Source organism: Enoplosus armatus, chromosome 14 (assembly GCF_043641665.1).
Source record: "Enoplosus armatus isolate fEnoArm2 chromosome 14, fEnoArm2.hap1, whole genome shotgun sequence".
Taxonomy (NCBI): domain Eukaryota; kingdom Metazoa; phylum Chordata; class Actinopteri; order Centrarchiformes; family Enoplosidae; genus Enoplosus; species Enoplosus armatus.
The window spans coordinates 7,249,876-7,272,298 of record NC_092193.1 but is presented as its reverse complement, the minus strand read 5'-3'; the positions used below and the strand labels follow the sequence as shown (position 1 = coordinate 7,272,298).

General features: G+C 42.0%; 1 protein-coding gene across 1 annotated transcript in view; it reads right to left on the bottom strand.

Annotated features, from left to right (window-relative positions):
- The window catches only part of LOC139296712 (receptor-type tyrosine-protein phosphatase F), a 104,006-nt gene that overhangs the window by 60,809 nt on the left and 20,774 nt on the right, over positions 1–22,423 (bottom strand). The window contains exons 4-7 of the mRNA XM_070919192.1: positions 12,068–12,256; positions 10,265–10,282; positions 7,757–7,867; positions 411–680 (exon numbers count right to left, since the gene is read on the bottom strand). Coding sequence (XP_070775293.1) covers positions 411–680; positions 7,757–7,867; positions 10,265–10,282; positions 12,068–12,256 — 588 coding nt within the window. The remainder of the gene's footprint in view (positions 1–410; positions 681–7,756; positions 7,868–10,264; positions 10,283–12,067; positions 12,257–22,423) is intronic.

Genomic DNA, 22,423 nt, shown 5'->3' with positions numbered 1-22,423 from the left:
CAAGCTTGTGGCATCATATTCAAAAAGACTTGAGGCTGTAATTGCTGCCAAAGGTGCATCAACAAAGTATTGAGCAAAGGCTGTGAATACTTATGTACATGTGATTTCTCAGGTTTTTTATTTTTAATAAATTTGCAAAAATCTCAAATAAACTTTTTTCACGTTGTCATTATGGGGTGTTGTGTGTAGAATTTTGAGGAAAAAAATGAATTTAATCCATTTTGGTATAAGGCTGCAACATAACAAAATGTGGAAAAAGTGAAGCGCTGTGAATACTTTCCGGATGCACTGTATTTCATTTCATTATCAGAATACAAATCTGTGGGCGACTCAGATCAACAGCAGAGTTCACAATGATACTGCAACGTCACACATAGATGAACAGAACAGCAAGTCTGAATTGGTCTCACCTTTGACAGTGACCTGAGCAGTGGCTTCTATCATGCCCAGAGAGGAGATGGCCACGCAAGTGTAGTTGGCCGACTCACGGATGTTGGTGACCTCCCGCACGTTGCGTCCCAATGGCATCTCTTCCTCCTTGGTCAGCTCTACCAGGCCCATCATCCACTTGACGTAGGGCATCGGCGAGCCCACTGCCACGCATGTCAGGTTGACGCTGCCACCTGGCATCACCTCTTGGTTGGTGGGTGGAATGGAGAATCTGGGTGGGACTCTTCGCACTAAGAGGATGGAAAGGAGCAGGAGAAAATAGTGAATAGGTAGGATAAGGTGAATAGGAGTTTTTTTTGTGATTTCATGAATGTTATTGCCCCATACAACACCACAAGGCTAAAAGCTAACTCAAATAGCTAACTAAAAGCTAATAGAATGGAGGGCTGATCGCTTTTGTCCGAATGTGCAGGCGAGCACAATGGGAATAATAGGACTGTCACAAAATGGCTCTGGAAATTCACAAGAAAACTTCGAGGGGGTGTTTTATCCTCTTGCCTACAAAAGGGAATATAATCAAAAAATAGCCCAGTTTTGCTGGAGACTATGTCTGGCCCTCTTTTGTCAGAGTGTCAAATGGTAGCAAGAGTTGCATCATTGAGGGACCCTGTGGTGATGGCATTGTTTGATTTCTCCTCCCGCTCCCTCTCTCTGGCTCCTTCTGCTCAGCCTGTCTTTCTCACTCTCTCTCTCTCTCCCTCTCTTTGTGCAGTTCTGATATGCAGATAGGCTGACATTAAAAAGGGGTTCCCATGGAGACAAGAAGGGCCCGTTGACGTCGCCAGGGACAAGGCAAACACCGATGCAGAGGCTCCATGCAATACTGAAAAGCTGGCCCAGAATAAACAGGCAGCCAGCATTTACATATGACTTGTTTTCTATCTAAATAAAGATACACAAGAACTGCCTGCCATATTTACACACTTTAGATCTTTTTCTGGCAACTTTTGGCAACCACAACTAACTTATCCGCTTGACACAGTAAGGAAAACCTAACTTGACAGCGCAATGTGAACATCCATCAGTGTCAGACCTGTTCAATTTATGATATTCTGAACATTACCATAGTATGTGCTGAATGCATGAAGGAGGAGCTCTGACTTCTATGACCTTGATTGTGGAGAAAGCCAAGCCAAGCCAAACATTTAGCTCCCTAATGAGGACCCACTTCTGGTATCCCACTACGGCTGGTCGTATGTATTCAAAACACTACAGCATGAAATTATCCCTGCAGAATTTATACTGCTTGTTTCTCCTAATGCACTACAACATCTCTGTGTCTCTCTGGAAAAAAAAGCCCTTGACTGTAATTGCTCTTTTGCACCGGTCTCCATGAAAATGGATTTTCAAATGTGAGTCTCCCTCCACCTTCCCTTTCCCCCACCCTTCACCCCTCCCTCCCCGATCTAATTTGAACCAGAACGTTGTTACAGCCATGCTTGTTATTCCCCTCATTATGTGGTGAAATGGAAAAAAACACAAAAGCACCTTTTGAGATTCCAGTCAGGAAAAGGCTGGTTCTCTGGACCGCACTATAATAAGGGGGACCTGGTTCACACTCATCTGAATTTTCCAAAAATAATTGAGGTGCTGTATATCTGCTGTTTCTTTTATCAATACAATCATATGAGCTTAAACTACTTGGCTCGATATCTCATAAATATATTAATGTCCCATGAGCCACAAAACTGGAATTTGGGCTTTAGAGTTTGTTTCACTTAATTTCATAGATAAATCAAAACTTTCCAGTTCTTTTCAGAACTAACCTTGTCAGAGGGTGTGTGGAAAATCATATATTGAGGTCAGCAAATGTTAAGGACAGAGTGATATGACCGTTTAATATTAATAACAATGTAAATAACTTCTAACTAAGTTATTCATTGAGAGGAAGGTTTCATGCAGGAAAAAAGTGACACACATTAAAAGTCCAGAAAGATTGACATCAGCCATGACATCAGCTCTCTCAGGTTCACAGGCATACGGCTGATTTTTAAATGAAAGACTGGACAGGCCGAGTAGCGTTACCAGCCTGGGAACAGGACAGGGACGATATTCTCAAGCAAAGCATGCAAGGGAGCTGAGGAAAGATATGGGATGGGATCACAAGCCTGAGTACACAGGGATAGGACGATAAAGGAGGAGCTTTCTCATATAAATGACTGAGCATCTGATTTCCAGTATGACTAATGCACAACAGACTTTCCTTTGAGTGTTTTGAGAAAAAAGCATTAGTATTCCACTGATGGTGGTCACCTGTGTCTTCTCACACAATTGTAACATTCTCCAAGTGCAGCTATTTTTCACAACACACACTCATGAAAAAGAGAAACCTGAGAGAAGCGGCCCTAACGTCAAACCATTAAGCTCAAAGTATCTGTTATTCTTTCATGATTCCATAGACTAAACAGTGCTAAGAGCAGTCAGTCAATGGTGCCTGTGTATATTGAACACTTAATGTTGTGAATAATTCATGGCGTGCGGTTAAGTTTGGAGAGGTGCTGTGGAACAAAATGACTAGAGGGCAGGTAATTGTTATCGATTCCCCCGAAGCCTCTCTCCTGTTGAGAGCAGCTTGGAGAGACGGGCTCCGGGACTCTATCAAAACCACAAAATAAGCCCTGTCTCCACTCTGCCTGCCTGCTTGCTGGATACCTATAAATTTAACTGCCTTGACAAAGTGCCCAAGGATAGCAGAACCTGTTCAGTCAATCAATATCCGAGCAAACTGGCACAGAGTCAGCAGGCTCCCAGGCTTCCTGGCAGCAGCTCTGGGCTACCATGATGGCTGATCATCCCCCCTGTCAGCACACTGCCAGCTCATTCTTAAATATTCTATAGGTCAGCTCTTTGCGCAGCAGTGTTTTGCAGATGGTAGAAGTGAAGAGATAATTTCCAAAACATTAGCTCTCTCTTGAACATCATGTCATCATTCAATAACTTTAAAACAGAGGTTCAGTCTGTAAATATGTGGATCACGTATTAGCTGTTATACAGTACATTTACTATAAGTAGACTTTTTTGTGTCATTTTTTCAAAACACTTGCAACACAACATAATGTTTTCCTGCAAGGCCTCCTGCTGCAACATCACATGAAGGCGGGGGGGAATGTCTGTCTTCTCATTAGGCTAACATGTGCCCATCACATCCTTCAGTCTCTGGGTACAGGATGCCCATGGCGGTAAAACAGACATAATCCCCTGAGAATGGCTTTTTCAGTTCTGATACCCATGTCCCTCAGTGGGAGAGCAGGGGTGTTGCTGCCTAAATACCTGACAAATCCGGTTGCCACCTGAATACCGGAGTAATCCATCACACACCTTTGATGGACCTACAGAGGCGGATGGAAAGTCTGAGGGTGAAAGGAGCTATAGTTTTTGGTGGATGTGGTTGACATTGACGATATGGGTGCAGCTAGGAAGAATGCACAGCTACATAACACAAGAGAGGTCTAATAATGACTTAAGAAAACTGCACAGGGACTCCTTGTGTGTTTTGGCAAGGCTTATCGAAACACGGTTTGGGGGAGTGGCGTTGGAAGGCATGCAAGGACTATTCAAGGATTCATGCAAACAAGTAGACAAAACGACACATTTACACTATGATGGATTAGGGAGAGCTAATACTAATATTTTTGTTTTTCAAGGAAGGAATGTCAGTGTCTTCATCAGAGGGGCTGGAAAAGAATGGTGGACCTCACTTAAAACCTGCATCAAATTTAGGGGAGGGGATTAAAAGTGAAAACGACCAACCTTCACGCGGATCTGTTTGTGGATGAAGTGATTTGATGGAGGTGAGCGATGGAATGAAAAGATACAAAGTGGAGAGGAAAACAACACAGTGAAACAGAACAGTGTTTCCGTAGACACAGTGGAGGTTAGTGACACAGATAGGCAAAGTAATGCATACATACAGTACCAGGGAGGCAAACTCACTTTTACAAACAATTTAGTATTATTCTTTTTCATTTTTCATTGGCATCTTAATTACTGTCAAATTACATGGTCAATGTTGCATTTTAAATCTACTAGATTATTTATCATTAAGGATAAACTGATATCCTGATATCAATTACCATCCACTTAAGTGCCAGGTATTAGAATTTTTCTGCCTCACCCCACCTACTTATTTTAAAATGACTTTAAAAGAGTACTTGTTGACGTAAAGGACACTAGATGTGCTCTTTTTCTTCATAAAATTGACCCGAATTGATCATTTTGTAAGTGTTCCTCCCTGACACACAGACACACACACACACACACATACATACACACACACACACACAGCACAGCATGAAGACATTTTGGTAAAAGAAAAGCCCGGCTTTACAGCGCTCTATCCTCTGTGACATATTGACGTGTCACATGGATATATGAAGGAGTGCCAGCAGACAGAAGCTGACATCCCTCCTCCGTTGTGGGATAAACACTTGACAAATGAGCGCTCATGCACAATCACAGAACGCTTGTGATTTGGCCCACGTTGATGGAGTCCTCCCTTAGAGGAGGGTCACCATAAGCGAACCCACAGCAAACAAGGCGCACACGCACCTGCACACCTACAAACACGTGCACACTCTTAATGGATGAGAAGTGGAAGGACATAAATAGATACGCAGGCAGGAAGGGAAAAACAATCCATGAGCAGACCCCCCTTCCTCATCCACAAACCCCCCACCCCCTCCTTCAGTCTCAACCTCCCCCCTCCCACACAGAAATATGAGGACATCATTCTTTGGTGGCTCTAAAATGTCAAGACAAGGGTGGTGACGGTGGTGCTGGCAGCATGTTTGTGTCCCTTCAGACAGGAATTGGATCAGGTAGCAACGGTGAGTGGAAAGAAACAGAAACACATTCGCAGACACAAAACACCAACCCATAACAAGCACATTTAAAGCAAGTCTGACAGTGGTGTGTGTGTGTGCGTGCGTGTACGTGTGGACAGGTGTTAGAAGGGTGTTGATAGAGAATAATAATAATTCTTTCTCACATGTTAATCTTTTCATTTCACCTTCAAGTAGTGGTAACTTTGTTGACATTTCACGGCTACAAATTACTGTTCTATCCAGGGAGGGTGAAATTCTTAGAGGGTGGTGAATTTAATCAAGTGATAGATTCTTATAATTTACTCAAAAGTGAAAAGTAGAACATTGAAAGTTAATCTCAGTGCTGAAATGCAATATTTTGTACATCACAATGCATTAAGAATTGCAACATTATTGTATTCATTTGTTCATATCACAAGCATAATTTCAATTGTGTGCTGGAAGTTTAGAATCAACCAATATTTTTACAGCCTGCTGCTACACATCAACACTGTAAGATTTAACAGTTGTCAAATGGCCTGTTTGTTTCCAAAGCTTGTTATGTTTACAGGTTTGACAGCAGATGTTGTAAGCCCCTAAATCTTCCCTCTGGTGTCTCAGAATAAAGAAAAATATATAACAACAGGAAAGGAAGAGAGGCATGTCAAAGGCCACTTGTCTCGAGTCCCTCATGTTTTAAACCCAATCAAGCAGCTCAGTGATAGCACCGCCCCAGGTCTCGTCTCCTCATTTTTGCAGCAGTAACAAAGACGGAGTGAAAACATGGCTACAGCCTTTGTTCTCCATTCCAGACTAGTACACTTTTAAAAGGTTACGGTTGGTTTGATTTCTATCTCTCCACCGGTGTGGTGAGGCTGGCGGAAAAGTTGGTGTCGGGGCCAACGGGTTGACAGCTACCTGGGTGGTGTTACAGACTAGCTGGGCCTGGGGGCCCTGCTGGCGCCACGCCACACAACTACTGTAATTACCTCTGAGGGGGAAAAAAAGGCTGCGTTTGCACCTGTGACAGACATGCCCTGATTAATAGACGAGACTTACATCCCTGTCTCGCCTTTGCTGTTTGGCTGACTACCTCCCCCTGTCAAGATTTAAGATCTAAACCTTCTGAAGCCCACAGTGTTTAATCTGTAAATTTGATGCCGCTATGGTCCTTGAGGATGATTTTACCTCTGGTTCCTCTCATCCAGGAGGAGGTTATGTCTGTTGGAAAAACATTTTTCTTGGATACTTTTCTATAAGAACAATTCTGATGCTTTAAAGTAGTAGCGTACATCTTGGTGAGAGGAAAGTTAGCTTAAAAATAGTACTCTTAATTCAATTTTACATTTCCTAAGCAGTGGTTTGTAATGTTTTAATTCTGTCTGGCTTAGAAGGGAACATTCATTTACTTATTTTAGCTTGATGGATGCAAAAGAAGACAACGAAATCACTCATCCATAAAAAAGCCTGTACACTATACACTACTGTATATGCTTTTAACAAAATTATGAAGTGATAGCTGTGTGTGTCTCTTTCTTACCCTGACACTTTCACTCCCTCCCTCCCTCCTCCACCCACACTAACAACTGGAGCAGCTATTCTGTTTCATGTACATTAGACATGGTGGTGTTATCCACAGTGCCTGACCTAAACTACTCTCTCCCCTATACCAGCTTTTTCCAGGATAGGTACAATGCTGCCCTTGCCCTGCATTAGTCTACTCACGGAGACACCACAACAAAAACAAACCCTGAAACTCCAGACCCCTCCATGCCTTTAGGAACTCTGGGCTGTGCGGGAGGGAATAATGGAGCCTTTCGATACAGTCAAAATAAAAAAGAAAGGAGGCCTGGCATGGCTTTCAATGCCAGCGGAGGAAACGGTTTCAATGCAGCTGTTTTCACAGAGGCCGCACCTGGTCGAGTTCACAGCCAAAAAGGAGGTTGAGGTTAGTTCAGCTCATTGGTATGGGAGGAATAGCAAGGCAAGGATAATAGTGGGAAAATTGGTCGAAGGAGAGTTAAAGAGAGAGAAATAGTGGCATACATTTGGTCATCAAATGAGGAAATCACACAACAATCAAAGGCCCTGCAAGTGTTTTCCACAGGTGTTTTCACTTATCTTGACTAATTAGAAATCTGTTCATGTTGAAAGTGGGCAGAGCTATGTTGGGAATTACTTCATGCACGAATAAAACATATAAAGGTGTAATCTGTGCCACCCTGGCAGTGCAACGAAGCTAATAGGAGAGTGAGGAAGAAGCCTGCACACAATCCTGAGAAAAGCTCCTCTAATATTCCAACATAACTGAAATCACCTGTGTGGATGTACCATTGACGGTACAAGGTCTTTAAAGGGAGAAAGAATTATAAAAGCATGGTAACTGGTGAGTGAACAACATTTAGAATGATAGAAACAAGAAGGGTTGCATGGTTGTTTGCAAATGCTTGAGACAACAGAAATGACAGATTAATTCAAGAATTGAGAGAGACATTTGACTTTACCTCGTACGTAGAGATTGGCAGGAGCGGAGTAACGGGTCCCAGCACTGTTCATGGCAACACATTCATATTTCCCTTGGTCGGACTCCTCGCTGTTCTCAATTTGCAGAGCTCCTGCGTAGAGGATTAACCAATTTAGCTGTCTTGACAGTTGTGGAATATGAGATGTAACTTGGCATGAAACTACAGCAGATATCTGTACAGTGACTCGCTAGAGAGCCTGTAGTCAACTAGTCTAACCCAGTTCATGCGTAATTAAGTGTCTCAGACATGGACGCAGTTTTGTGATGAAAATGCTTATGGCAACATAAGCATTTAGCTGATTTGGCAAGTTTAATGAAAATGGTTACAGAATATTTGCCTAGTCGTGTTAAGGATAAAAAAGACTGTGACTGAGGGTCAATTAATCATCTGAATAACATGTCACAACCATCACAGTCTGACTAGGCATTCTGCTTAAGGGAATAATTGACAAACCAAAGTGTTAGTGTCATGGAGGGTTATCTATCTCAGCCAGATGTTGGTAGCTTGGCTATACTGCAGAGTAACCACACAAAAGAAATGATCAAACTGCAGCAAATGTGTAATCTGTGTTATTCTGCGTTTTGAGGACAGAGTAAATAATGTTGTTAATATCAGATATCCCAATTGTTGAAATAAAATTAAAACGCAACCATATTTAACCAAAATGAGTGAGTAAAAGAAGTCATTATTTGCTTGATGATCTGACATTTTGCTGCAAAGCAACTACCAGTGCAGGTATCTTTTCTTCAATCGTTGTTGAGCATTTAGCAGAGAGGTCATAATTGTGTTCTCTATTACCAACTATTTGACCATGTCTCACTAAAACCCTCAAGGGTGACGCTCCTCTACCAGATGGCTTAGATTAGTATTCACAATCCCAAGTAGCTGTAGTCATCAGACAGAAGGCTAACATGTTGTTTCTAACAAAGCATGAAAGCCCAGGAGACCTGTCTTGTTGTGGTCATTTTGACACTCCATGTCCATAACCATCATATAATCATTGCTACTGAATTGCAAATGCCTGGCAGATGAGACAAGTTGTAATTTGATGAATTAAAAAAATACCTAAAACAGCAATCTTACCTGCATCCCACAATTTAAAAAAAATTCATGTTTAAAAACAAAACTTCTTCCCTCAGCAGTACATATGTATGTCTCAAGCGAGTGATAACAGTTATCACGTCTCCAAAACAGCATGGTACTAGCATGAAAGGCAGCCAGCCACCATGCAGTTTGAAAATGACAAAAATACTCAGCATAAGATGATGTCAGGATACATTTTTTAAACATCATGCAGTATGAGATGAATGCAACAAACAGGCTCACCACCAACCAAAGGGGGACTCGAATCAAGACGAGACCAAAAATAAGAAGTGAAACAGGGCGGGGCAGTGACATGTGATAATACCACCTCAGATCTCATGACAACACATCTCTCCAAGGTGTTTGCTCTGCACGCTGAGCTCATCGCTGTCTGATTCAGCACTGACACGCACCTGCATACTAATGCCGGTGTCACCAATCTGTCAATCTGCCCATTCTCCCATGGGAGAAAACAGTGTGAGTACTACAGGAATGTAGAAGGTTACTGCTATGGCAGTTGTCAGAGCTGCAACGCTAAACCCCTTCAATTACTTCAAACTACTCAAACACTGGCGGATCTTCTACAAGGTCATTTCACTGTTTGCCAGTGCAGAAATTACATGAGGGGCACAGAGGCTGCCATCAGGCTCCTAAAGAGTTAAACATCTAATTGAATATGGGCTGTATTAGGAGCCATGGACGCACAAACAGCGAGACAGACAGCTGGTAGCTCCAAATGTATTCAGCTTGCCCCAGAAGTCCACTATTACTATACTGTTGTTGAACGGAAATCATGCTTTCACTCGGGGGGGGGGGGGGGGGGGGGGGTGATTACCATAAAAAGGGGTTGAAGATTCCACCTTAACAATCTCGACCAGGCATCCTCTTCCCATGCTTGGGGGCAATGCTGCATGGGCTGTATGCAAATGCAGCCATTTCAGTATACATTGAGGCTGCATAGAGCAGCCAGGTAGATCATCTTGTGGAGATGGTGGCCTTTAGTTTAAAATGCAAATCCTCGCCCGTTTTTCGCTGAAAAGCCAAAGGAGAGGACGAAGCCGAAAGTTTCTGTGTGAGTATGTGTGTGTTTGTTCAATAAACGCGGTTCATTTCTTACAATATAGGAAAAGCCTTGAAAAAGCTCATTTACAAGATAACACCTTGGACGTGCTTTTGCATTTCCATTCTCCTGATATCAGGGTTGGTGATCATTTGTTTGTTAAGGAGCAGACAGCAGACAGAACATGTTCGGAGGAGACGAAGGGGGAAGTGGAAGAGGGCAGGTTGGCGCCAACAGCGTGAATGAACCTGGTGATGTGGCATTGGGGGGAATGCAGGGGTCTGATGTGGATGTGAGGAAATGGCGTGGATGATATATTTTCCAACACACTTCATCATCCTTACCTCTAATTGGTGTACCACCTAGGTGGGAGTAATTTCGATGCAAACAGGGTTGAGAGATTAGTTAGTAATCCACTTACAACAGTGGGAGAGAAAAACATGGCTTCTGACAGGCCACATATAAAAAGAAAAAAAAATGAAACAGAGTAGAAGCCACTTAAATGCAATGTGACAAAGTTCAGTGTACTTAATCAATGCTATGAAGCATGAAGTATAAATGTTGGACAGTGCATGTTGTCTGTAAACGACCAAAAGCAACACAGCCTTCTGTGAAGCAAACATTTTGAAATATAATGCTGCTACTTTTGTATTTGCAGACAACAGCTACAGCCACATTTGTCCTTGCTTCATAGCGGCATTAAAATAATATGCAATTTAAGCAGATTTATTTAAGCTTTCTAATTTAAGTTGACCCCCACTCTTTGTACAGACTGCATTTGTGCAGAAAGCAGTTAGTAAAATGAGCAAGAGGAATGAATGAAAGTCATACACAGTAAATAGAGTGATGCACAGCAAAAAAGATCAGGTCAGAGGTATTAAACTGAAAAGAAGTTAGTATCTCTACAGAGTGAATGATTTGGATGGTGTGAAAAGATGCTCGCTGAAAGTCGAGCAAGTGTGATGCATTAAGAGGAACTGGGTCTGCCTTTTCTGTTAAACTGTGGCAGAAAATGAATGCGCTTTTTTTTCTGCCATCGCAAACTTGGCCTCATTTCAGGTCATATGCAGTAATGTAAATCCTGATACGGCAGCAGATGTCAAAATAAGGGTGGTAGATAAAAAGAATTGTTAGTTTGTGGGCATTACATATCAGCACATTTTCAGGCACTCACTATATGCGAGAAAGAAAACTAATTAAAAGTTTATTGCTAGAAGTAAAAAAAATAAAATCACAGTTTTAGGCAGTTTTATCCTTGTTATAAAAACATTATCAAACAATTAAGTAGTATCTAATTTGTGAGAAATCTGTATCTAATTTGGGTTGTGCTTGTACTAGCCGCATTTTAATATTGCAAGAACATGGACAGTCCAAGCGAACATGCTCCAGTGACCTGTATTCGGCTTCCACTGGGCAGCTTTAGCGCCAGGCTTTTTCTGGAGTAGCACTCATCTTTAATCTTTGGGGCCACAGACGTGCAGCCTGGCCTGACACTCTCTAAGTGAGGTGGATTTAGTAAGGAGTGACAGGGCTGAACCTGGTCAAAAGCCACTAATCTTTCCACCTTGCACCTTTTTCATCTGATCCAGGTCAGGCAAGCACTGTTTATTTATCAAGTGGACTGCTACTGTGCACAAAGAGCACCTCATTGATTTTTTATTTTTTGCAAGGTTGAAGCCTAGTTAATGCATCATTGGCTGGCCTCATTGTCACCCAGCTGCATGTTTAAGAGGGGGATTCAGGATTATTTAATATGGTGAAAATGTCTCTTTCTGTACTTTGGAAGGTTACAAGCTCATGCATCACTGTCAAAGATTGCAGAAACAACTTCATTCCAACTTCTGTGTTACTTTATAAGGGGCTGCAGCTGAGGAACATGATTCTCTAAGAACTCAGCTAACTAATCAAGGTGACAAACTTTGAATAAAACTTTCATGTCCTTTGTGATGAAAGAGAATACATGAAGTCATACATGACAACAAAGGCCTTTTGTGTTTTCACATCATCCTCATCTCTAGCACGACTCGCGTCTGCAACTTGCCTTTGCTATGTTTACATTATCAGTATAGTGTAGTACACCTTTAAGAAATTAAATCACATCAAATCAAATTGTACCTGATATTTAGTCAGATCGAATCTAATTGTACCTGAACGAAGCTGTTTAATGCGCCCGTTGCTGCTGCTGATGTCCACAGGAAGCATGTCCTTGAACCAGGAGATCTCTGGGTCCGGGTTTCCGCTGGCGGCACACAGCATGGTGGCAGTTCTGGTCCTTTCAACCACCTTCAGCTGGGGACCCATATCAATGGTGGGGAAGCCATGGGGGACCTGGTTCTCTGAAAATGTGCAAAGGCATTTTTTAGCATATATCCTGACACACAATAAATAAATAAATAAATAAAAACTGAGATTCTGACAGTATAGGCCCTCAATTGCTGTGAGAGGTCATGAGCGCATTAGAGCTGTTGAGCTGACAAGGACAGAGAAGAGAATGAAAGAGAGAAAATACATTTCAGGTGCTACAGGACGAACAGTAATCAGAACACACACATAAAAATGTGTGTAAGAGCAGAATATACTACTGGTATAGTATTGATGAAATGATTTGGATTTCAAATTTGTCTCTGATCCTGTCTCTGATTGATTATCATAGCAGGCTTATTACCCGGCACGGGGAGTCTCAGGTTTTGACAGAGGAAGGATAGTTGCAATCTGCCTCTGGGCACCCATGCATAAATGAGCCACCTTAGGCTTAGCAAGCGAAACAAACCTATTTGAATAATCCAACTCAAAATGAATGTAACAACACAACACACAAATCCTTGAAGCAGAATTTGGGATTCTGAGGTGAAAGGTTGTTGTTTTCTCAAATATACACTGGCATCATATCATAAGATTATCAAAATATGAACAATATATAGTCCAAGGCAATCTCAGGCTCATTCCAAATGTCATACAGTATCTACCATTGACATTAAACACTTACAGAATGTGTTTTTATTGTGGAAAATGTACAGTCTAGTCACGAGAGTAAACTGTTACTTAGCATCAGTCAGATGTTTTCAACCTTACAAAGGTAAGCAAACAAGATACTCAGATTAAACAACGTTAGATCCTACTATGTCGAGTTTTGAAGACATTCGTTGGTGGCAAAACAGTAACAGATTTATCTTTTAAATAAATGACCCAAGTTATTTATGTGCTCTTTAATGAAATATAAAGTTGCATTTGTCATAAAAACTGTCACTAACTGTGCTGCAAATCCTAAATCAGAACAAAACAGTAAATGTTTTGTTACCGACTACATTTGCTCCACTAAAAGTATCATTGGGGAACCTTTTTCACTTTCTTAAGCAGACATTTGTGGACATGTGTTTTGATTTCATTCTGATTGCCTCTAAGATGACATCAGCAAGACGGCTGTATAATTTAAGATGGAGTTTGGAGGCATTGAATAGGATTTTCTCAATTTCCCCCTCTCACTTGACTTGTCTGGGTTACAAATCCATATGTAAACTTATATGGCTGGAGCATGAATAGGTGCATGGGTGTTGTACTTTGTTCTGATCCCCAGCAGAGCAGTTGTTCCTCTTTTCACCCTTGTGTTTGGCCTGTAGCCCGGATTGTCTCATATTCAGATGTAGTTGACAGATCTCTGCATGGCCTCTTATCTTTGTGGCGAGGCTTACTTCCCGTCTAATGATGCAGGATTAGTTTTCAGACATCCCAACTGAAATCGGGATACCTCTACAAAACAGACTACTACAGCACATTGAAATAATGCTGTACAATTTATCATTTACTGTATGAATAATGGTAACAGTAGTGCCCTGTGTTCCTCTGTGGTTTGCTCTCTCTAACCTTCAAAGTGAAAGAGAAGAGAAAAGGTTTTTTAAATGGACAGTTTAGTGGCTAAAGATGAGCAAAATTTCTCTGCTATTCTCCTTTAAAGGTGCAACGTGGGGAAACCATTTCATTTTACTAAACCTAGTGGGAGCTGAACCCTGAGTCTCATCTACTTACAATTCACTTAGAACGTCTTCATAATGGCCACAGATCACCTGAGAGGAGGTCCCTCTGTGGCTGCTAACATGGACCCAATTTTCTCAGGTACGCATTCACTGGGGTGGGAGGCACAGTTGGTACGGGTTCAGGTGGTTGTGTTGAATGAATTGTGCAGAGACAGTAGGCTGTGTTTGGGGACCTTGCAGTATAACTAATTAGGTGCTATACATGTCTGTGCAGTGATGCAGCAACACTATTCCATACTCAGTTATCATCTGGGCTTTGGCAAAATCTCCAAAATATTTTATAGATTTCTTTGTATACATATATTTAATCAGTTATTTTTTGTAAAATAGTTTTATTTCTCATGAGTAATCTTTATACAAAATTAGAATGTTTAACGGCCTATCTATGCACACTCTATGTCAGTCAAATAATGAAATTGATGAAGAACAAGAAGTAACTCCATTGAAGTGTGGATATGAAGAAAATGCTGTAGATTTATATCCAACTACCAGTCCTCTGCTGATTCCCAATGTTTGTACATGTAACACATGGTTGGGCCCCCCGAATCACTCCATCTCTCAGCCGTAAAATGGTGCAGCTTCCCTCTAGGTCTAGTATAAAGTAACTATATGGTGGGAACTGATCGATTCAATGAGGCATGACACTGTCCTGTCAATCACACCTAGCCAGTTACCCTAGGGATTGTGCAGAAGAGGACTGAGAAGTGTGTCATACCATATTTTGAGGTGAATGTCTTTGTCTGTCTGAATGTCTTGATTTGTTGTATTTCCTCCAAAATTTACCAGCAGCAGCTTCAAGGTTTATAACATACAGTTGCTCCCAGAAAGAAGAGTCCAGCCTTTCCGGGGGAAAATGCTATTTATGTTATAGTGCTTTGTAGAACTATGCCTTTCACTGAAGAAACTGGAATATCAGCATGGGAAATTTTCCACCAACCCTCTTGTATTGCTGCCTATAGAATATTTATGATTAAGATTATTGGCAAATGATCCCAGGCAGTGAAAAATGCTAACCAATGGTAAAACAGGGTGAAAGACCCCAAAGGAGTTATTACACAAGTCAGCGGCTCTGTCATATCAGGAAGCACAAACGGAATATTTTAAAAAAGCAAATAGCTGCTGCAAGGCTTATATATGACTCTACCCCCTACTTCTGCTTAATGTTTGCATTGCAGGCAAACTGTTATTACAACTGGCGGACATTTTTTCCACAGTATTTGTGATTAGAGGAAAGTGTACCGTGGCTTCACTTGCAGTGTCAATTCTAACATGGGAAATTAAATGAAAGAATGGCCAGGCTGCATGTACTGTAAACCTTATACATATGCAGGAGGCAGAACATAGCTCAGTTTCAAATGATATTTCCATAGCATGCACTGTTACGGGAGCGGGAAATATCCAGGGTTTGTTACTCTTGGGGTAGCGTAACCAGGAAAAACACATAAAAGTAGTTCCATTTCTTGAGCAAACAAATGGGTTTCATCGGTATAGAAAATGAAAAAACAAGTTCCCCGGCCAATTTAAACTTTTCTCACAGAAGCACGAAGGTCAACAAAACCTCACACAGCCTGTTCAAAACATGACATTAAAAGCGAAGATAATAAATGTCTGTAATGTAAAGATTTGAGCTGGACTTGTTTTAAGTTTTGGCCCTTAAGAGAATGGCCAAAATAAGCCTCATTTATTTTGCTGCATTTCCAACTGTGTGTCCCAATATGCCACTGTGCTCTCTGAAGATGACTGACTGAAGATGTCTTTGACATGCAGCCCCCCCCCACCCCCACATTTTTAACACCCTGCCTCAGGAGTCTAAGCTTGCAGAATTACTGTGATTCAACTCTTATAAATCACATTCTTTTATGTACTCACACAATGTCAAATCGTATGATTTTTTTTAATGTCACAAAATACTTTTTAAGAGATAGTTAAGCTGATTAAATGCAAAACACCAATAGAGAACGAAAAGTTCATTATTTTTGGATAGAATGCTCAGTATGACTGAGCTGTAATAGTTGCAACTCTGCAGCCCACATCTAACATAGCTTTCTAAAGTTGCCTATGTCCTTGGATTCTGGTAAAACGGAATAATTGAAAGTTCTCTCTATACACGTACTTATCAAAGATCTTGTCGAGCTGATGGTAACATTTGAACCCTGTCTGTCTATTCCTACTACAGCAACTCCTACAGCTGGCCTTGTCTGCCAACTTGTCATCCTGGGAAGACAAAGACATGCCTTTGTTCAGTCCTCTTTAATTTGAAGGGAAAAGAAAAAGGATGACAAAATTTGGGGAGAATCAAATGAAATGGTGCAGGCAATGCAGGTTGATGTTTGTCAAGATAGAGGGCATTTTTAATAAAAAGGCCTTCCTGTGCTGGAGTGTAATTCATCAGAAAAAAGCTCCACTTCTCCGTCAAGTCTGGGCATGAAAATACGGGTAAGGTGTAAATCTTCCAATAATGTCACATAGGTGCTCCATTACTAAGATGAACAGTGCTGCATCGTAAAACAAAACAAAAAATACCAATGTCATGTGTGACTTGTAATTATCAAACTGGTAATTTTATGCAGACTAAACAATTTCAAACGCTACTGATCTCTTATCAAGTGTAGTATGATGTCTCATACTGAGGAGTCCAATCTGTCCTGAAGCAGTGGTATTTAATGGGACTGTTTCATTTCTAAAGTGCTTCTGTAATACAGTTCTTTCAACACAAAGTAGTAGAAACGCCCTGGATTTGCAAATGAGTAAAGCAGACGTCAGACGCAAAGCTAGGTACGCACGAACTGGTTCCTCCATGATGTGAAAAATAAGGACCATTGTTCTCTCAACAGCCGTTTATCACGCACAGAGTCATACTGCAATATGAGCAGCTTAGCAGAGGAACTTGTTCACAGTGGTTGTAGCCGTACGGTAGAAAAGGGAGGGCAGAAGGGGGAGGCTTAATGTGGTTTTGTGGCAGTACTGCTCAATTAGGATAGCAGTGGGGGCCTTGACTATACACAAAAGGCATGGGGGAACATGGGCAACATCATTTGTAAAGAGAAGAGGAACTAGTAATATGGTAATTAGTGAAATTAAGAAAACATGATACAGTTATCATAAAATATTGTGTCAAGGAGGTGTGCCTCTTCTGTAACAGCCAGAGGCAGGTGAGGTAGGATTTAGATGAGAGAAGAGGGGGGGGGGGGAGTAAAAAGGAGAGGGGAAGGGAGGAGAAGAGGAGGGGGCAGGGGAGGGGTGCATGCCAACCTCCTGCCAGCTCCAATTACCAGTGTGAGTGGAGCGTGGCAGCTAGGGCGATGGGTCTAATCAGAGCCCTGCTGAAAGAGACCCGTCCCTGTCCTCCTGTCCCACTGGGAGGCTGCTGGAGCTCAATCCCACACTAACGTCAGCCAGCGTTTTCCCCTCAACCCAAACACACTCATCTCAATGGGGGAAAACACTCCAGACACCCCAGTACCTTCATAACAGGGGAGCCCTGACACACTGGCACATGATACAACAGCTCTGCATAAAAAAATGCCTGCCTCATTTCTATTTCAGCTCTCCGTCCTTCCTTCTTACCCTCAAGTGCAAAACGTGGTGAATGGCCTGCTGCTATAAATGTTTTAAGTTAGAGTTACAACAGACAAAGGTCCCTCCAGAGAGAACATGCAGCCATGAAACATATGTCTTGGAGTATTCATGAGAAAACATTGCAACAACATGAACAGGAGTTGTGTACATGCCTGCAAGCTGCCCACAGCATCTTACTTCATTCTGTATCAATAGTTAATCCAATTCAGCACCAACGTGTGCTATCAAAAATGAAGGTGATGGAGTGAGCCTCTCTTCAGTTCTTTAGCTTATACATCTGCGCTGATCTCATTTCGAGCAAGAAATAAAAAGGCCTTATGATCTCCATGTGTGCCTGTTGTCAAGTGATGGATGACAACAATTAAGGGTGATGTCTCCTTTGATAGTGCAAACCAAAGGACCACAGTGGCAGCAACACAGCCACTTGCCTAATGAAATATTACTGCTCTAAAATCTACCCTTTTAAACATACATCAGTGCACTGTCTTTAGACCGTAGGCAAAAAAAGGTTTATGTACTTTCAGACAATATGTAAGCCATTTTGGTATTGCCTGTTTGTAAGGATGTGTAGCATTTAGCTCTTAACTGATGGCTAAATGTTGGAAAGATCATTTCAGTCTGCAGTCTTCTGTTAAATGTGTCAGGTATGACAACTACAAAGACTATAGTCTCAGTGTTTCCTACGTTGAACCTCTTAATTATTCACCTTTCCGTTAGTCTAACCTGCGAGGGAAACTAAATATAGTGCAATAAGTGTTGTCTACGTCTCAACTGGTCTTGAGTCAATCTGGCACTGAAAAGCAGACAAGCTGTCTGCAGAAACAAAGCGCACAGCCCGCGGCTGTTTCTAGCCAAGAACATCGCCGAGACAGACATTTGCATCTGCCTGAGACAAGGAAGTGTGTGAGAGGTGTCAGCGGCAGCAGGAGGTGCAAACAGAAAGCCAAAGCTAACATGAGTTCGACTGAAAGAGCTCTATGAATAGTTGGATCGCTGATGGTGTATAAAACTTTCATCAAGTTCACTTGGAAAATGTTTAACTGGAAAGTATTCATGATCAGCGGCACAGTGGTGCAGTGGTAAGCACTGTCGCCTCACAGCAAGAAGGTTCTGGGTTACATGCCTGTTTTCTCACACAGCAAAAGACATGCAGGTTAGGTTAATTGGCTGCTCTAAATTGCCCGTAGGTGTGAAAGTGGCGGGTCCAGGGTGTACCCCACCTCTGGGATCGGCTCCAGCCCCCCAAGACCCTCACGGATGGATTTTTGAGGAACACAAAGGTGGTAATGTTGGACAGTGTTAATGGAGAAATATCTGTGGATAACAGCATTACCAGTTACGGTAACAATACATCGTTACAGCTGTTGCTTATTAACATTTCCTTTGGCTCAGTCAACTTTCACCTTGTATGTGTTTGATGGGTATGGTAGTACTTGCAAGTGTTTTTACCTGAAATCCTGTGACATTCAGGCAGCGACTAATAGGCCCCACAGAAAGGCAGACAGATCCGACTGGTATTCATGTAACTGCCTCTGCGCTTTTGACTTGCAAAACATCGCAGGGCGAGGAGTTTTCTCACATGTTCTGCCATGAAGGGCATGTGAGCAGGACCCTCCTGCTCTTCAGAGAAATACTAGTTGGCAGAGCTCCCACTGCAGAGGTCTTCTCAGCAGGGATGACACGGCACACCCCGACATCAAAGACCCGGCAAGGAGGCCATTGATGTAATAGTGTTGTAATGACATGAAAATGGTGAAAATCCCCATGGAAATGGAGGCATATGTACAATGTGCAATAAAATGTGCATTGAAATACGTCTGAACATCTTGTCAAGCCTGTTGTTTCTGGCACGCTATCTCTTACACCAGGTGTTATGGCAGTTGCTATGGAGATAGTAGTGCATCAAACAAACAGCGCTCATAACATATGAACTGCACGCACAGACACACCTGCATGCAATGGACCATCACAGAAACACAGTCATAACAAAAACACTGTTAATGCTGTCGCTGATAGACTCATATCCACTGCGCTGATATTCTGCTGTTTATCCAAGTGTACATGGAGTAAAAAGACTGTAATGCATACTATGACCTTTGAAATAATACACTTTTTGTCTGGTTGAGCAGAACATTTTGCCTTACTTCCTCGCCTACAGGCAGATAATCAATAACAGTCATCTAATTCCCCCCCAACTCCTTCCTTTCCTTCCTCTCTTTATATTGTCTCCGTCTCTTCACTTTCCTATTTATCTGTACTTCTCCCTTTTTCTCCTATCTGATATCATACTTCCACTGTCGTCAGTATGATCTACGGCCCTGCCAGATGCCCTGCGCCTGTTATTTATGCTGTGGCGCACCGGTTAGTACATAACCGTGGCCTCCGACCATTACTGCAACCCAAGGGTGGTCTTCTGAATTCACATGGTTATGCTGACCGAGTCACCTTGTGGGACAAGCACTGCTGCATAGAACCACATCCTCCATTAACCACGCTATATGAGTAGCACAGCTGTAGGCTTTCATTTTGAGATTACAGCTCTACTTCTTGCCTTGTGGTCCTACTAACAGGAGTTTGATTGAAGACCCTTGAGATTATAGTATTACGGAGTACACGGTTTGTGGTTTACTACTCATTTTAATGTAACTGCTTCTAAGATGGAAAAACCTAAGGGCTCATGGTATATTTCTGCGGTAATACGATGTGGCTAATAAGACAGGCTATTCCTGCAGGTGTCTTGGAAAAAAAGGACAAGGACAGGACCAAAAATCAGGAAGCATGACGGTTAATGAAATCGGTCTACAAAAGGAAGCAGTGCGGCGGTTTGCAAATAAATGAATTAATTGATCCTCTCCACAACTCAAATTAATCATCGGCAGAGCTTTATTGTGACATGTTTAGTGTAATTACGGCAGATAGGGATGGCTTTTATGAGTTCTGAGAAAGGCAGTGGATGTAGTGGAATGTGGCAGGTTCTGTTAATTAAATCCTCACTGACTGGGCTCCTGTGACAGCCTTTACTTATTCTCTCTGTCAGAGATAATGAATAATACACAGTCTGTGAGTCAATGTCGACAGCCTCAACTCTGTAGTGGTTTGCAGAATTGATGGGCGTTCAAAAATATCACATTGTGGCATAACCTATTAACTGCTCGCCTCGAAAGAGGCAAATACAATAATTTCATCAACGTTGGTCAACAGCAGCAAAGAAGCAAGAGAGTTCACGAGTTGGTTCTAACCTCACCACAGGAGAGCGACCTGCTCTCCCCAACAGTCACTGTCAATCATTTGGTGAGGTATTGCTCTCACCTTGCAAACAATAAAAGAAGTGCTCCAAACTTCTTGTGTGGACATGCCCTAACAGTGAGTGTTGGCAGAGCAGACCTGAATCTGAGCATGCTTGCTCACTCAACCTTCCCTAGCAAAACAAGTTAAAAATATTGATGCAGATGTAAAGCATGCAAAATCAACAGTGCCTTTGACAGCTGTAAGCAGACCGATCAACTACAACCTTGAAAAACACAGCTTAGCAGCTTAGAGAAAATGGGACTATGCCTCTTAAACATGAGGAAAATGTCAAGCTTAAGGCCAAGCTATAAGGCTGATAGTGAGTCAAGCCGTTCTCCCCTGCCTTCTATGGCCCAGTGGGTAAGCCAAGAGGGCTTGGTGTGTAAATGTGTGAGGAAAAGGGGTCAGGGTGAAAGGACTCCCATTAGCCAGCTCATTGAGTGTAGGTATTAGAACCCCCCTGACATGCGGCAGGCCCATCCATCCATAGCCAGTCAGGGCCTGGGGAGCCGTTGACTCACTGGCCTGCAGAGCTTTGGACCTTGCTCTTTACCTGCAGGGGTACAGGCCCAGGGCGTCATTATTAACAAATGAAAGGAATGTCAGGTGTTTTTTGTCCCTTGCACTGTGTTTAGTTTTTACTTTATTGCCCAATATGATTCAGAAAATGCAATATTATACAAGTGTAGCAATAAATAGTTAGAATATCACATGTTGGGAGTGTATCAGTGATGTGTTACCGTGCTCATTTTCGAGGTAGTGTGTTATAGTAAATAAATGAGGGTGGACAAAACATTAGAAACACTATTAGAAATTAATGTGCTTCAACACAATGCCGCAGGGGTGTCATATTTATATTCATATCAAGTATGTTAATTGTTTCCCGCTGGACAGGGATTTCTATTTTTCTGGTGTGTTATCTTTTTATTATGTATTTTTTTTGGCATTGTAGTCCGTATTGGACAGTTTTGACAGTGAAGAAGCAGACAAGAAACGGCGGAGAGAGAGGGGGCATCACAGGCAACAAAGGTTGCCAGCCTCAATCGAACCAGCGATGCTGTGGTTATGTGGCATGCGCTGTTCAGCAAATGTTTCATTCCACTTCTGATTTACAATTTATATTGTTATGGTCTTCCTGCACCACAGAAAGGAAATTACATATAATAGACCTCGTTATTAACAACTATTGAATTAGAAAAATGCAGAACGTCACCAAGATTGGGGGACAAGTTGAACCATGGCTAAACATAAAACACTTTTAATTAAAGTAAGAAGAACAGCATGAAGCAATGAACAAATTGATTTAATGCAAAATTACAGAGTAGCAGTCTGCAGGGCTCAGACTGCTCAGGTGTAAGTAAGCATTTGACCCTTCAAATATCAATTTGTTTCAGGTGGCCATTTGAGAGTGACCGTTTCACCCTGTGAGTTTATATTCAGAGAGACAGCTTATATTTCTGGAAAAACAATATTGGATCTTCATATTTAGATGCCTGACTCTCTCTCTCTCCCTGTTGGCCTCTTGTCGGGTTTAGAGTAACAAACTACTAACAAAATAGGAATCCATCCCAGGCGAAAAAGATGACCTGTTACTTGTAAGTATGT